Genomic DNA, 17,276 nt, shown 5'->3' on the forward strand with positions numbered 1-17,276 from the left:
TCAAGCAGAGATAAAGAAAAGCACCGCCGATGATACTTTTGAAGAAGAAAGGATCTTACAGACAGTCACAAAATATGGTTTTATTTTTACTGTTTTCCTACTCTATTCTTCCCCTCCCTTACTCTTCCCTTTCCCCTCTCTTAGGCTTTCCTCTCTCTCCTCTTGGTCTATGCCAAGGCCTATTTTTCCTTTTGTTGTACATAATTTGTAGTTGTGTTGTTCTTTTAAAGGTAAAACTAATAAAGTATTTTTCCAAAAAAAAAAAAAATATCTTACCAGTAAAATATAAATGCCAAATTTTCCCACTATATCCATGCTAAGTTTTACTTCAGTTTGGCACAGTAGTTAAGGTATGAGTTCTGCTCCTACCTCAGCCAGAAAATTAGCTGGGTGACTGGGCAAACCACTCCTGAAAAAAATGTGCCAAGAAAACTGCAGAGACTTGCCAGGCAGCTGACCTGAAGGCACCAAATAAATAAAAATAAATTCTTACTTGTTCTTTAAGATAGTCTTCAATACAGTTTTCATTTTTATCTCCGCTCTCTGTTGGCTTTTGTAATTTCTTTTTAAGATCACTAATAGTTTGATTTTTTCTGGCAATTTCAGACTCCATTTCTTTGAGTTTATTTTCAAACATCCTGAAAGTAAAAAAATAAAAATGGACAGTACTGATTCCAACTAATCTCATCAAAAGAAAATTATATTATTTAAGAAAATAAAATTGTATATGATGCATTTTAAAAATTGTAATTGGTTTACAATTTTTTAAAGACATACCGTACATGATACACAATACATACTTAATTGTTCATAATGAACATCTACAATAAATAACACAGATTCACAGTGCAACATGATTATTGTGAAGAACATTTTATATAGCTTCCCAAATCAACTTTTAAAATAAACAAAATAATAAAAAGGATCTTGTCACATGCCCTAGAAGTATGTATTCCAAAGATGCAAAAATCTGCTATTAATTGATACATTTTTCATTAATGATTTCCAAATTTTGAAACTTATTCAAAAGTGCCAATAAACTTGAAAAATAAATTAACAGTTTTTGAAATATTAAATGGGAAATGGATATATATTTATTTTCCATTATTTAGTTCTAGAGCCCTTACATTATAATGATAATTGGGATGAGAATTTCTATTGCTAAATTATGTGATCATAAAGCAAGACATCATAGGACCATGTCATTCAGCAATAGCAATCCTGATAATCCCCATTGCCGTTGAAAATCACGGGCCATTCAGCAAGGATCTTGTGACTTCCTTCCAGCTTCCTGAGGAGAAAAAACAGCAGCAGAATCTTCCATGTCAGCTTCCCTACGACTCTACTTGTAGGAAGCCAGCAGAGAATGTCAGAAATGGTAAACATGTGAGTGTGGGATGCTGCAACTATTGTATGAGCTGGTTGTTAAGTGCCCAGATCACATCCACATGACCACAGATGTGCTGTAAAAACTGAAACTCCAAGGATTTAAGTACCATTCATTTAATGCTGTCGTAATTTAGGTTGTTGAATGAATGGCTGTTAACAGACAACCTGTACCTTGTTATAACTATGGATTTCCAGTTCTTGGTGTCAGCGTCTTCAAGTTTTGGGATTCTGCTTTCTGCTAAATTTAATTTCTTTGTTGTCTCTTCCAATTCCACATTCAGTTTCTCATTTATTATTTCAAGGTTATTCTTTGCCATTCGCAGTTTTTCTGCATTTTCTACTTCCTATTGACAATATATATATATATTAATCAAATTGAAACATGTTTCCAAATTAAGTTTGGAATGAACACTATGCCTGCAAGTTCCTTTCTTATCATTGATGCATGTGCCAACAAATTTTCCATTAAATCTGAAAGAATGGTTTAGTTTCATTATTCTAATTTTCTAATCCTTACTAATCAGGATCTGAAGCCATGATATGCTGCTATATCAAGATTAAGGGTTCTGTTTTCAAAATGAGAAAGACTGAGCCCTGCTAATTTATAATACTTGAAATAATTTTAAGTATTATAAATAATATATATAATAAATAATATAGATTAATAATCTATTGCAATTTTTTTAAAATAAAGGAACTTCTCAAAAATGCAAACCAATGTTGTCCCCCAACCCGATAGAATCAAGCTATATTGAAAATTTGTCATACAATGTTTATACAACGTTATATAGTTACCTTTTTCAGCTCTTTACGTATTCTGTCATTTTCAGCAATGATTTTTTCTGTGCCTTTGGTTTTCAGTTCATATCGTGCACTTAGTTCACTTCCAAAGTGAAGTTTCAGTTTTTCCATTTCAGACTTAGTATTTTATAAATAAATGTAAAAAGGAATATTATGTCACAAATTGTTATTATTAAAATCTGAAAAAGCATAGTATCTATTTGTATATGGTAACGCTCTTACCAATTTCTAGTCGTATTGTATTCACTTAAAATATAGTTTTTTTAAAAATAATATTTTTTCATGTATATTGTATTTCCCACTTCTAGAACAATTAGGATAATCCAAACTTATATAATTTATAATCAGAAGTTCTAAAAGTAAAACTAAAACAAGAAAAGAGAATAATAGATGAAAGGATATTAGTAAGACAGCTACCTCATGAGTTCTGGGATCTCAAGGACCTCAACCAGGTCTTGAGGGACCTTTGTAAGCTCAGGAGTAATGAGATCTACCTTCATAAATCACTGTATATTTTCCAGATTAAATATTAAAACAAAAAAGACTTTAAAATAGTATACAATTTACCTTTAAGTCCTCATTTTCTTGTTCAAGTCTGGCAACTTTTTCATTAGACACTACTCCAGGGGCCCTTTTTAGCTCTTCATTTTCTCTCTGGACTCTCTCTACAACTTTTTTCATCAAGCCAATTGTTTTCTCTAATTCCGGAATTGTTTTCCCACTTCTTCCAGCCTACATGAAGAAATAAGAGATTAATATATACATACACATACATTCAGAGACTTATATGTAAGGCTGATATCTATGTTGTTATATCATATCTATTAATCTAGAAATACTATTTTCCTTCTATAAAAGGTCTCCAATAAAATATTTCCTAACTATATTAATTTTCTTATTTGTGATATCTGCTTGTTATAGATATTTAGTTCAATATTACATAGTGTTTCAAATACATGGTTCTATCACTCTATAGTCACATAATACAAATATGAGGCATAATAAAAAATGCAAACCAATTACTTAGCAGCATTTTTATCTATTTTGTTCTTTGTAATATTGCAGGATGTAAAGCACTTGTAGCATCATGTGAATAAATTCTTTTGCAGTGAAATACACAGATGAAAGCAAACCTATTTTGGCTTCATATTGTGACAAAAAATATATAAAGCATAACTTATGAGAAGTCATTTACACCTACTCCTATATTAATTGTCCCCACTAATCATCAGAGAAAATTGAATGTGCAGATTTTGCTTCATTCCCACATATTTCTAATATAGTTAAAAACTCTGTGTTCTTATTAAAATTTACGGTTAAATGCAACTATGGGAAAAATGTATTAAATGCTATCTGCTTGAACAAACAGAAGCTAAGGGTTACAAATAACTGCTCTATTATAACCAGATTCTATGTTCCATAACTCACTTTGTATGCTTTGTGGACTCATCTAACTATACTGTAATAATGAAAACTTGCTTGAATCTTACAGGCTTATTCCCTCTAAAAACCTGAATGGTACTAGCTACTAAGAGCCATGGTGGTGCAGTGGGTACAATGCAGTATAGCAGGCTAATTCTGCTGACTGCCAGCAGTTTGATTCTCATTGGCTCAAGGTTGACTCAACTTTCTATCCTTCCAAAGTCGATAAAATGAGGATCTAGATTGTTGGGGGCAATATGCTGACTCTGAAAACTGCTTAGAGAGGGTTATAAAGCAATGTAAAGCATTTTATAAGTCTAAGTGCTATTGCTACAACACCAACTCTGCTTGCTACGAGATAGTGATCTACTACTGTACATAGAATCCAAGGAGTTTGTTGTTCTTGACTGTTACATTTAGCTAAATGAATAGTGGTATATTTGGTGTGAATTGAATCTTCTGGGATTTTTTGATGATACAGTTCTTATGTACTAAGACAAAATTGTAAAAAATATATTTTGTAACAAACAAATATAACTGATATAGTAATTGATACATTATTTTTATTACTATTTAAATTTTGTCTCAATTTTTAGTAAATCTTATCCTCTACTATTACAGGCAAAACAAATCATATCTTTCTAACCTTGGGATAAGAAACTCTTCATTGCTGAAAGTCAAAGGTCTTCTATATTTTAATGCAGTTAATACAAGTTCGTAGTATTTATAGGATTCATTCCTGTACTCTTTTTACAAATTCTATCATATAATCTTACCCCTCTGACATTGCCTAATTTCCACTCAGCTTCTCCCTTTTCTCGCTTCAGGATCTCACACATTTCTTTTAAATCGGCTACTTGATTCTATTGAAAAAATAAAGTGATAATCTCATTCAACAGAATACTTCTTCTAAAAATAAATATGTACAGTAAAATGGAAAATTCAAAATATACAAAAAGAAGTTAGGCTTCTCTGCAATATTCATCTTTGTGATGACCTGGGGTGTGGCACAAAGGCAACACAGTCAAATAAGCAATAAGAGGCCCTTTATTATCTCCAACTTTGCCCCCAGTGTCCAAGTTACCTTCAACTGGAGAAAAACTTTCCCAGGTACACAAAACAAGGTACACACAAACTGTAACTTAAAATCCAAACAAACCAAACTGAAGTAATTAGCTTGACAGGGCAGGAGAAGGAATTTCAGACTTGAAAATACAGCAAAACTCACACAGTTGGGAAGACGGCAAGAACACAGATAAGCCACGATGATATAAGATAAATTTACGTTTGCTCCCAACAGCTTGCTGTGCACAGCTTGCCTTTTTTTATACACTGTGTTCCCAGCTGCAGCTAATGAAGGGAATCAGGGCCCTTTCCTCTCCCGTAAGCCACGCAACCCATGTTGCTCTCTTCTCCGTTCCTCCCTGCATGCCGTAGGATGAAGAGGGGGTGGGCCTGGGTCTTCCTCTGAATTCCCTCTCCTTTGTTCTACCTTTCCCCTGCTCTGCCCAGCCTTACTTTGCCCTTCCCCAGTTTCTTCCACAGCCAACAGAACCACACTCCCACTCCCTGTTAGCTGTTCGGCTTCCTCCTCTGAGTCAGATTCCGACAGGGGCAAGACAATCCTATTACAAAGGTATCAGAATACAGGAACTTCCGGTTTACCAGGCTGCGGCGGCGGCAGGGATTCGCAATCCTGTGCGATCCCTGTTGCACTAGCCGTCTTGGTGCCTCCGATCCCGACGGGTCTGGAGGCTAAGGCTGCCCCGTAGAGGCAGCCGAAGATAGGGGGGATCCGGAGAGGGGTTTGGGGGTGTCGCAGACCCCCTCCCCAGCCGGCAAAACCCCCTTCTCTCAAGGCGGTGGAGCGGCGGTCTGTAATGGCCGCTACAAAGAAGCCGGCAGCTGGGTAAGACTGAGCAGGAGGAAGAGAGAGAAAGTTTTGAAGAGAAATTTTTTTTTGGCTGACCCAGGACTTTAAGATACACCTATCATCCTGAAAAACATGACTTTTTGAACGATACTTTATTTCCAGAGGAGATCTTCAAGCGGCGAATTTGAGGTGCTGAAAGGGAAAGTTTACTCTCCTTCCCTACGGAATCAACAAATGGACATTGAGAAACCTGTCTTTTTATAGAAGGTAAAAATTTGGCTCCTTGTTATAAGTGGGAAGGGAGAGGACAAAAAAAAAAAAACATCAAGATTTTGTTGGAGGAGATGCCTTGAAGATTTTGAGACTAGAAATTAATTGCAACAAGGCTTTAAAATACAGATTGGGCTTTTTTTTCTTCTTTTTATTGATATTACCCCAGGAAGAGAAAGTGAGAACTTTGTGTTTTGTTTGGACTGATTGATGACTCTGGGACCTTGGGGAACTGTTTTAACTTTTGAAACATCTTGGTTGTTTTAAGAAAAAGAAGAAGAGGGGGAAAAAAAAGGTTTATAATGGCTTTACCTGTCGATGAACTTAGAAAGGAATATGGAAAAATAAAGAAAGAAGGCAAGGACGCTGTGAAAGAAGCCTTTCATTTTTTAGAAATGGCGCTTGCTATTTGTCAGCAAACACAACAACAGATGGAGGAAGCAGAAGAAGAAGAAGAAGAAGATGCCATCTTTAATGAATCCAAAAGTTTAATTAAGAAAGAAAGGAGAAAAAGAGGAAGGAAAAGGAAGGACTTAAGACTTAAAAAAACACCCAAGAAAGAGAAAAATAAGATGCAAAATCAATACAATGTTAGAAAGCAAAAGAAAAAAGGAATACAACAGAGAGGGGAAGCTAAAAAGGCGGAGGTTAGGAGAGGGGGGGGGGTAAAAAGGCCAGGTGGGATAAGAAAGGAAGGGAAAAGGGGGAAAAAAGCCACAAAGGTATGAAACAAGATGGGAAAAAAGGAATTTTTTTTAGGGATAAAGGGTAATGTATAATTTTTTTAAAAAAAGGAAGATTCTGCAAGGTACATAAGATGGTATTGTAGTATTTGTATTAGAAATAGAAAATTAGAAAGTTATAAGAATTAATAAAAGATTAAAATATTGAAATGTTTAGTAATGATAGACTTTAAAATTTAACAAAATATTACAGGGAATGTCTAAAATATTGAGTTTAATTAAAGAGTTTAATTGACTATTGTGTTGATGTTATTATAAACTTATTATTGTAGCATTTGTTTTTGAAATAGATAATTGGAATGTTACAAGATTTAATATTTAGATTTATTATCTAATTATATATTTAATCATTTTGGATTTATTATTTTTTCTTCTTTTTAAAAAGTTAGTAGGTAAAATGTACTAAGCAGAATCAGATTGGGTATTAGGCGTTATTTTAAATGTTAATTTAGGGGGACGATAGAAAGGCATCATACTTTGATTAGTGATTCCAGGAGAAACTCTTTTTTTTTTTACTATAGGGAATGAGATAAATGGATAATTTGGAAAGAATGGACAAAAGATACAAGTATAATGATTTAAATTAAAATGAAATAAATAAAATAGAATTAAGAAGAGTGAAAAGCGGGGAGAAGCTATATAGAAGATATAGAATGGTAAATAAGATAGGTAATGGTATATAAGATGAGCATGAATTTAATTGAAGTCCATACAAAGAGAGGTATTCTGGGGCCAAGCCACTTTCTAAAAAGAAGTTTTACGTTTTTGTGTTTTGTGTGTTTATGTTTGTTTGAGAATTAATAAAACCTTGGAGGAATGTTGGATGAGAATAATGGTAAACAAGTCAGAGAGAAATGAAGATGATGACTATAAAATGGATAAATATAGAAAAAATAATAATAATAATGAAATTGAATAAGAGTAAAGAGAAATAATGAGAAATTTGTTAAAAGATATTTATATGTCCATATGGAAATGGGGTAAAATAGAATTACGTTGTATAAAACAATGTTTTATTCGACTTGTAAAAATTTATAATGGAAAGAGGTTTTATGTACTCAATGGTTAATGATGGTTTGTTTGTCTTTAAAATTAAAAAAAATTGTTTCAAAAAAAAAAAAGGTATCAGAATACATGCAAAGGGTTATATATTCACAAGGAACTTCTTTCCAGTTATCTACTAAATACATACTTACTACTACTAATTCTAATGATTTACAGTATGTATTTAGCTATGTAATTATTTACATTCATAATGCCAAACCAACACTGGGTCACTCTGTAACAAAAAACTGTTAACTTTTGAATCAGACAATTTACATTATTAAAGAAGATTGTGAATACAATGTTATTCAGGGTACTAATACATAAGGATTGTGTTCTCACTAATCATGAAATATTTCAATATTCCAAAGCTTTCGGAAAAAGGAGGAATCAGTGGTTAAACCAGTTTCTTATAATTACAGTAAAATAGTATAAAGACAAATGCTATAACTGGGAGAAAAAGAACCATGTACCCAGCAGATTTTGCTATGTAAATCCAGAATCTAAACAAAAATTGTATGAATATTTGATGTTAAAATGTATTGCCTGATCAAGAGAAATTTTAATGAGATGCACATATGAATTTCTTTGAAACAAAGGCTATTGTATAATCTACAACATCATAGCTTATAAAACTATTTGATTGTAAAATAATTTATTTCCAATAACAATTTCCCGTGTAAGATTAAGAGCATCTTGGCGACGTTTCGGCGAGGTTGTTTGTTTTGTAGTGATCTTTTTTTCATGAGCCTCTCGTGTTTTAACGGCTTGGGTAATGGGTTGTGTGATGGGCTTGCGAGTTCTTTTGTTGTGGTATCCTGGGTCCAATTGTAATCTCCTGGGTCATTTGTTAAAACACGAGAGGCTAATGGAAAAAAGATCACTACAAAACAAACGACCCAGGAGATTACAGCACAAGATTCAGGATATCTCCACAACAAAACTCACAAGGCCATCACACAAACCATTAGACCAACAACAACTCCATCAACCAATCAAGAGGCAGCAGCGCAGCCAACCAGCCCAGCACACTAGCCCCCACCACCAGTATTTATAGAGAGACGGCAGCTCCGATCACACTGCTTGCACTGGCACGAAGCCGAAAGCACCAGCCTGAGGATGGCGAGTGGGAGCTTGCCAAAACATCGCCAAGATACTCTTAATCTTACACGGGAAAAGACCTGGACACACCTAGACATATATACATATACATATACATATGTATATACATACATACATACATACATACATACATATATATATATAGATAGATAGAGAGAGAGAGAGAGAGAGAGAGAGAAATTGATCCACTGATATATGTAAGCAGTTGTTACAAATTCATTTTTAAAAATATGAAACATTAATTTTCTGCAGACCATCAGATTCATAAAATAAAAATATACCTTTAATCTTGGCAAGTCCTTATTGGCTTGTTCTAACTGGAATCGTAACTCCATATTTTCAGATGACAATATTAGATTCTCCTTTTGAAGCTCTTGTTCTTTCTGATGTTGATCATCTGATCCTATCCCTGAGGTCTTCAGAAGAATAAGATAGTAAATGTTTAAAAGCTTAATAGTTGGCATTTTAAGATATTTTACAAATAGCAATAGTACTAAAGAATAAATAATGCTTTAATTATTAAAGAATACTTAATGGAACCTTAATTATATTATCCATAATTCTGATGACAGGAAGCAAAGGAGCAACTGCTACTATAAAGAAAATGTGTATATAATCCCTTCAAACTTATTTGCACTTTTTATTCAAAACATGACCTTGCTAAGGCAGCATATAAATTCGAAGATGTCTAAAAAGTAAATCTACAATCTATTATTTAAAAGACTGATATCTATTATTTAAAAGACTTCAGCAACCTGAATAGTTTACAGAAACAACATAAATACAATAATATTTTTCCTTCTGTTCAATCATATCCAATTATGGACAATTACAGGACGATTTCCTGCACTTTTCTTGACGTTTTTTTTTAAAAAAGTGGATGGCCATTGCCTCTTTCCTAGGGGAATAGCCCAAGATCACCCCGTTGCTTTGTGCCTAAAGTGGGCTAGAACTCATTCTCCTGGTTTCCGAGCCTAATGCCTGATCAATTACACCAAGCTGGCTCTCTAAATAATAAGTAGCATAAATATACTATTATAATTGCTGGTGCTATGTTCAAAACTGTAACACAAAAATATTGTACTAAAATAATCATAAAACAGACAAAATCACTGGAACTTATAATCTACTATAGCAATGAATTTTATCTTGAAAAAGTATGATTATAAGCTTAACTTACTGATGGCCTTGAACAAGTTTCTCGGGGAAGCTGTTTCTCTAGTACTAGTAGTTTTTCTTGTAGATATCTGTTTTTTAAGTGCAAATCTTCTACAACAGTATCTCGAGGGACAGCATATTGTGTTCTTGATATACAAATGAAAAGATTATTTAAGAACTGCACAATTTGACAAGTGATTCATATTTCATATAAAGAAATGGCTTATGTTCGTGTGACTTTGAGATAAGGTTGGTTTAATCATAAACATTAGATAAAAAGAAAAAGTATTCTTTGAGTTAGATTGGACTTCTGACTTTACATACATTTTCAATGAATTATTGGCAAAAATACAAAATTGTCATTCTTTTCAGTTGTTTCTCAACTGTCCCTAATCCACAGTCCTGATATTTCATCAAAAATTCTCCATCCAGATATTAAAAAATCAGACATTCAATATTTCAACATCAATCATCGACAGGAGTATTATCACATTGAATTGGAAGCTAGCTTAAAAATCACTGAATACTTTGGAAGAAAAAAATATGTCAATATATAAAATGCATTTCAGAATGGTTCTCCATATACTGATCTCCCTAAATGAAGGAGCAAAAGTGAGTACTGAAATGTTTACAGGTAATCCTCACTTAGTGACGGCCTCAGACAGCAATCACTCAGTTACAACAGTGATGAAAAAGTAACTTTGACACCAATGCCCATATTTATAACCCTTACAGTGTCTGTCTGTCTGTCTCTGTCTCTGTGTCAGGTGCTCACCGTTACACTGTGTCAGGTGTTCATCAGTATACATTGTTTTGTGCCTGATTCATTCCCCCCCACCCCCTCCTTACAGAGTGGAGAGATTTCTTAAACAAGCTATCTCTTCCTATGCTGCTTTTTTCTTCAATGCATCTCTAAAAGTGCTAACTGCAACTTAACATGCTCAGCTTTGTGAACTTAACTGATTAGATACCTTTCCCTGCTGGCTAAAATTTAAGTTTTATATTAAAGGCTTTTGTTTGCCTCCTAAGCACCTCACTAGGCAAACAGCAGGAGTTAAGTTTAGAGTTGTGTGTTCCCCATTGTTTGCCTGCTTACTCTCTAGTAATCCCTTTCTCTCCAATGAATGTAAAAAGAAGATTAATTTCCTTCTTTCTAATTATCCCAGCATCAGGTTGATTCTAAAGAACAGAGGAGTGAAGAAAGAAGAGTATATGATTTGAGTCAAGTTCTGGAAAATTTCCCAGCTGTTTAGGATTGTATCCTGACACTGTAAGTCAAATGAAAGTTGATGTAAAATAGTAAGCATAGCTGCAGTCACATGATTTTCACTTAGTAATTGCTTTGCTTAATGACCAAGTCACCAGTCCCAATTATGGTTGCTAAATGAAGACTAAATTTTATTTGAAGGTTTCTGCTTTCATGAGCTATAGCTGACTTCATCAGATGCAGCTTCCTTTTGGTATTCCTTTTTAGTAAAGGGGCTGTCTGAAAGAGCTGCCTGTCAAAGAATGTCAGCTTCCTTTGTGTGGGGTGGAGAAATGGAATTCAGATCCTGATCATTTCAACTCCATTTCTGCACCCTTCCAAAGGAGTTCCCTCAGTGGTGGGATTCAAATTTTTTTACTACCGGTTCTGTGGGCGTGGTTTGGTGGGCGTGGCAGGGGAAGGATACTGCAAAATCTCCTGTCAGGGGTGGTATATGCCGATTCTCTGAACTACTCAAAATTTCTGCTACCGGTTCTCCAGAACTGGTCAGAACCTGCTGTATACCACCTCTATGAGTTCCCTTCTATGCATCGAAAGGATCTTAACTCCTTCAGAGGGGTAGAGAAACACGAGTCAGAGCCTGAAGATCCAGCACCATAAGTAAGGTGCATGAGGTACCTCAGCTAGGGTACCTTTAGCTGGCTTGGTGCAGGCTGTGCATGGGGTTTTCTCAGCGGCTGAAAATTCTGCTTGGATTCTGGCGGCGAGGATTTTCAGCCACTGACCAGAACCTCCCAGAGCCTACCCCACCTTCCAGTGACATCCCACACTTCTTACCAGGGACTTCATTTGCTTAACAACATGCGTGATCACTTAACATCAGCAACCGGAAGTGCTGGGATTGCGGTAATTGAGTAAAGCAATTACACGGACAGTCACATGACATCTTACTTAACAACAGCTTCACTCAATGCCTAAGATAATAAAATTATCTTACTTTAAGTGAACAATCTCATTCTCCAGATCCATATTTTGTTTACGAAGCTCTTCTAATTCTCGCTCTGATTCAGATGCTCTGACTCCCATAACATGGTCAACAGTAACATTGCAGCTTTTGAGTTTCTTCTGCAAAGTATTTTTTTCTTTTTCAGCCCTGAAATATGTAATGTTTATGAATATATATACACACACATACATCCATTAAAATAATCCATTATATATCCATTAAAACAAACCTTTTACTTCCTCTTGCAGCTTTATTCATTTTCAGTGTTTTTTTTAATAAAAAACACTTTTTACAAAAGCATTTTCAAATGTGTGCTCTAGAAGCAATTTCTAAAAAAATATAGATTGCTATTCAAATTAATATATTACTGTTGAATTTTATATATATGTATATACGTATACATATATAATGTTCTGCACTATATTTAATTTCAATTTTTGCTAATGATTACTTTTAGTAGTTCCTTGTGGTGGTTTCTGATGAAGTAGTAAGACTGTAAAATGCATTTATTAATGTGAAAAACATATTATGGCTCAGAATATATTTTTCATAGGAGATCAATTCTTATCAAATACATTTAAAGTGCAATAAGTTTTGGTATCATAATAAAAAAATGGAAAAAAAATCAAACTAACTTGGAAAAAAGTTCCTTCATTGTGTTAAGCTGTTTGCTTAGGGTTTCTATCTCCTTTTCTTTTTCTTTCAGCTTGTTTCTCATTCCATCAGCTTTGGTCTGCCATTTTTTACATTCCTCCCATTTAATTAATTCTTCCCTTGGATTCTATAAAGTGAAAAAAAAAAACCAAAATGAACATTCTTCCCCTTTAAAGGTTTGCAATTCATCAGTCTAATGAAGCATACATTTCTTGAAAATATGTGCCTCTGCATGTGTAAACAAATACTACATATAACATATTTTAATAAAAATACCATATATAATTACAAAATATGGGAGGGGCATAAGATAAGTTATATTGGCTAAGGACATTTTATATCATACTTTCAACACCCTGTCTTCTCTTGGATTCTTTTTTTCTGATTCATCACTCTTCTTTCCCAGCTCCATTTCCATTTTTTTAATTTTTCTTTGAAGTTCATCTATTAGAGTTTGCTCATCAGCCTTACTCTGAAAAATAAGGGATAGCTTATAGTTTCTATACATCACAAGTGATATGGTACTACAGCATTAGTATAAAGACAATCTGACAAGTATGAGTATTTCATAATTAGCAATTTCGCAAGTTCGTTTGAAAAAAGTGGATACTGCATAATTAATAGTTTGTGACTATAAATGTTGTTATATATTTTATTTACTGAAATGACATCGAACAAGATGCAAGAAACATGTGAAAGCATTCAAGCTTAAAAAAGAAACCTAGATGATGTAACAAATGTGTTCTAAGCAGATTTCTGCATGAATGCAGAATGACTTGTTTCATGATTGGATGATCAACTGCAGTGCTAAAAAAATAAAACCGTCAAAACCCACAAAAATGTCCTATGACAAAAAGGACTATTTACCTGAATTGAACTGGTTAATCTTTTATTCTGCTTTTTCAGTTCTTCATTCTCCTTTTCCATATCATCTTTCTGCCTTAGAACTTTAGTGTAGGCTTTCATTTTTTTCTGAAGTTCTTGATTTAAATCATCCATATCATCTAACAGAGAACTCTCTTTATTTTTGCTTAATTTAAGAGCATCTTTAAGTTTTAACAATTGGTCATTTAAATCTTCAATCTGACTCTAAAAAATAATATATATATATATACATTATTATTCAGGACAACCAAAGAATGATAGATACCATTAAATGTATAGAAAAAAAGGTTGAAAGCATTAATTTCTGACAATAGAAGATAGGGTCTTATCCTAGTCGCAAAACACAGGAAAATTCAGTTGTATTTATGGCTCCCAATTCAAAGCTCGAAATTGTTTTTTACCACTGCATCCATTTTCCCAATATTATCTACTTTTGCTGACTGTGATTTTACGATTCGTTTTATCTGAGAAAAAGATCTCTAACTAGGGTTTCCTGCTTGAATAGAAAATGGACACCATGGCCAGGAAAGCCTCTACCCAGATTTCAGTTGCATATCAAATGCAGCCATTCCTGCAGCAGGAAGAAACAAGTAAAAATATCTGCTACAACAGGGGTGGGCAAACTACGGCCCGCGGGCCACATCCGGCCCGTTGGTCTATTTAATCCGGCCCGCCGAAGATTGGCACGGAATTAAGGTTTGATGTGAATGATTGAATGATTGCATTCATTTGATTTTGACTTGTAATGACAGGCATTTCGACACCAGGTGGTGGCCCGTCTGTCAAATTTTAAAAGTTAATGAGGCCCCCGAGCCAAAAAGTTTGCCCACCCCTGTGCTACAAGGAAGAGAAGAAAACTCAAGGCTTCGATATATTGTCTGGTAATAATATTTTTTGTATGGATTATTATTGATTTTACAAGTTTCTGTTCTGGTTATATGTTTTTCTAATGACTTTATATTTTATTGTTGTAGGCCAGGAGTGTCAAACAGTTGGTCCATGGGCTGGATGCATCACATGCAGGTCACGCCATCCCAGCTCCACAAAGGCAAAAAACATCACAATATGTCACATGATGTGATCTAGTTTGACACCCATGTTGTATAAGCCATCCAAAATCAATAACTGAGGTGAAGAACTCTTACAGTGGTCCTTAAAAGTTTTTGAAATCTTTTACATTGTCAATATTTCAGTGTAAATATGATTCAAAATGTGTTTTGTTTTCATAAATCCTAAAACTAGAGAAAGAAAACCCAGTTAAACAAACCAGTCAAAAATATTACACTGAAAAATTCAAAATGTTCACAAACTTTTAAGAACCACTTGGGTTGTTTTTTTAAAATTTACTTTGTTGTTTCCTTTCCTTTTATTTCCTGGCTAAAGCTGTAATGCAATTGAATTGAACTGCTAGTCTATTGGAAGAACCAAACTGCAATACTCTAGATGTTATTAATTATTCAAAATACCGTGTTTCTCAGAAAACATGACCCACCCCAATAGTAAGGCCAATCCTAATTTTTTGAGGGTGGGCCTAATATTACTCCTACTCCAAAAATAAACCCGGGGATGGGCATGGCCGGCACGGGCACGGGGGGGGGGGAAATGTCCAGCTGCAGAGCGGGGAGAAAGTCATTCTGCGCTGAAGCAGAGGCATTCCGAGCATTCAATATATCCCAGGATTGCAACACTGAAGATTCAGAATGGAGCCTTCTGCGTTGCAATCCTGGGATACACTGAAGGCTCGGAGTGGAGCTGTTTTCATGAAAGGCAGAAAATAAGGAGGGGAATTTTCCTGTCTGTTATCCATTCCTCTTAAGAGCAGGACCCTGCAAGGTTTGTTGTGGCGTTGCACTCATGAATGATAGCACCTCTGTGAGCTTCATCACACTGGTGTAGCTGGCATCCTACTGTGAGTAGCTGCGCCAGTGTATCCAAACTCGCGGCAGTGCCACCGCTAGCAAGCACAATGGCACAACAATCCTTGCAGGGTCCTGTTTGAAGAGATATGACGAACCTCAGAGCCGCCGCTCACACACACTCTACAAAAAGCCTTGCAGGATCCTGGAATATGCTGAAAGCTCGGAGTAGAGCCATTTTTGTGAAAGGCAGGAAAATGTGAAGGGAGAGGGAGCTTGAGGAATAGATGACAGGCAGGAAAATCCCCCCTCTCCGTTTTCCTCCTGTTTGCCAAAACCCTACATTTCGAATGCTGAAGTTTTGGAATTGAGGCTTTTTGGCAAACAGGGAGGAAAATGGGGGGGGGGGGATTTTCCTGCCTGCCATTCTTCCCTCAGTCTGTGCTAAGCTTGTGGAATAGCTCCTTTTGGCTGCTACAGAAGTGGCCCAGTGGAGAGGCAAGGGTGCACATGGGGCGCTTTCAGCTGCTAAAGAAGGGGCCTGTTGGAGAGGCAAGGCACATGGGGCATTCCTTTGGATAGAAGCAGCCCAGTGACTGGGGGAAGCACATGGGGGGGAGAATTAAGACACCCCTCGAAAAGATGGCCTAGCCATTTTTTGGGGGGGATCTAAAAAAAAAATAAGGCCCTGTCTTATTTTCTAAGAAACACGGTTGTTGCAAAATACTATGATGTTTCAATTTATTATTATTTTTCTAGGAAAATATTCAGAACCATATTCTTTTCTGATACATCATGTTAATAAGTATCTTCCTGTGAAAGCTCAGTTTGCAATACTTGTATTGCATTTCAAATTGTATTCTTTTGACTATGCTGCAGCAAACAAATACAAATAGTACTTCAGCTGTTACATTTCTTTCTGACTGTAAAAATAATTTATTATTCTATATCCTGCTCCATTCTGGGAAAATGCCGTTATAGGAAGCATTATACATACAACTTCCAATTTTTGTATAATCCAGGTAGACTTATTTAAGTATTTATTTCAGATGTCCTGATATAGCAGAAATGTGCGTGACTGCGATTGTTATATCACACTGATATATCATTTTTTGATACTGTTTTTCCTGTTTAATCTGTTACAGATGTTTTGATAAAAGAAAATGATACTTCTGCCTCAAATAACTATTTCACAATAAATACTGTTCATCTAAAACCCAGAAAGATTAATGTTCTCTCAAAAGCTTGATGATATGTCCTTCAAAAACTCTATCAGATAACTGTTAATAACTCAAGCTGAAAATTTTGAATATTAATCAATCATATCTTGCTTTCTCAATTCAAAGTTTCAGAAATTATCCAAATAATTGCCCATTCTTTTATTTTAACTTGCCTCTTCTATTAATGATCCATTTTTATTAACAATTGCAATTAAGTTCTTAATTATTGGCTAGAAAAACTTTTGGGAAACCAATAATTTCCTAGCTTTCCCTCAATTATTAAAAAAAAAAACAGAATAAAGGTTGGAATGTTCAATATCATAGATATTGGAGAGTCCAATACCGATTGAGGTCCTGGGCCACCAGGACAGAAGGAATAGCATTTCTATTTCCCATTATTTGGTTTAGGATAGATAGATAGATAGATAGATAGATAGATAGATAGATAGATAGATAGATAGATAGATAGATAGACAGATAAGATAGATACAAATTTAAAAAGTTAAAAACCAAATATGTAACTGAGAGAGAAAGCCACTGTGAGAATTGCTGGTTGCTTATGCCCGATTCACATAAAGTTTTCATATAGCTACACCAATATTGCTTTCACCCTGTCTTGTGTTGTC

At 34.8% G+C, this 17,276-nt stretch overlaps 1 protein-coding gene across 6 annotated transcripts in view; it reads right to left on the reverse strand.

The window, feature by feature from the left end:
• Nucleotides 1-17,276, reverse strand: part of CEP290 (centrosomal protein 290) — a 72,380-nt gene that overhangs the window by 8,561 nt on the left and 46,543 nt on the right. For all 6 annotated transcript variants that reach the window (XM_087968051.1, XM_087968046.1, XM_087968050.1 and 3 more), the window contains 11 exons: nt 13,557-13,778; nt 13,036-13,161; nt 12,671-12,816; nt 12,027-12,182; nt 9,845-9,968; nt 8,946-9,080; nt 4,389-4,475; nt 2,758-2,922; nt 2,185-2,307; nt 1,561-1,733; nt 494-638 (listed from right to left, as the gene is read on the reverse strand). In XM_087968051.1, the coding sequence (XP_087824177.1) occupies nt 494-638; nt 1,561-1,733; nt 2,185-2,307; nt 2,758-2,922; nt 4,389-4,475; nt 8,946-9,080; nt 9,845-9,968; nt 12,027-12,182; nt 12,671-12,816; nt 13,036-13,161; nt 13,557-13,778 (1,602 nt within the window). The remainder of the gene's footprint in view (nt 1-493; nt 639-1,560; nt 1,734-2,184; nt 2,308-2,757; nt 2,923-4,388; nt 4,476-8,945; nt 9,081-9,844; nt 9,969-12,026; nt 12,183-12,670; nt 12,817-13,035; nt 13,162-13,556; nt 13,779-17,276) is intronic.

This window comes from Notechis scutatus, chromosome 6, assembly GCF_049901735.1.
Source record: "Notechis scutatus isolate UNSWTSFEM ecotype Mainland chromosome 6, rNotScu1.2, whole genome shotgun sequence".
Taxonomy (NCBI): Eukaryota; Metazoa; Chordata; class Lepidosauria; order Squamata; family Elapidae; genus Notechis; species Notechis scutatus.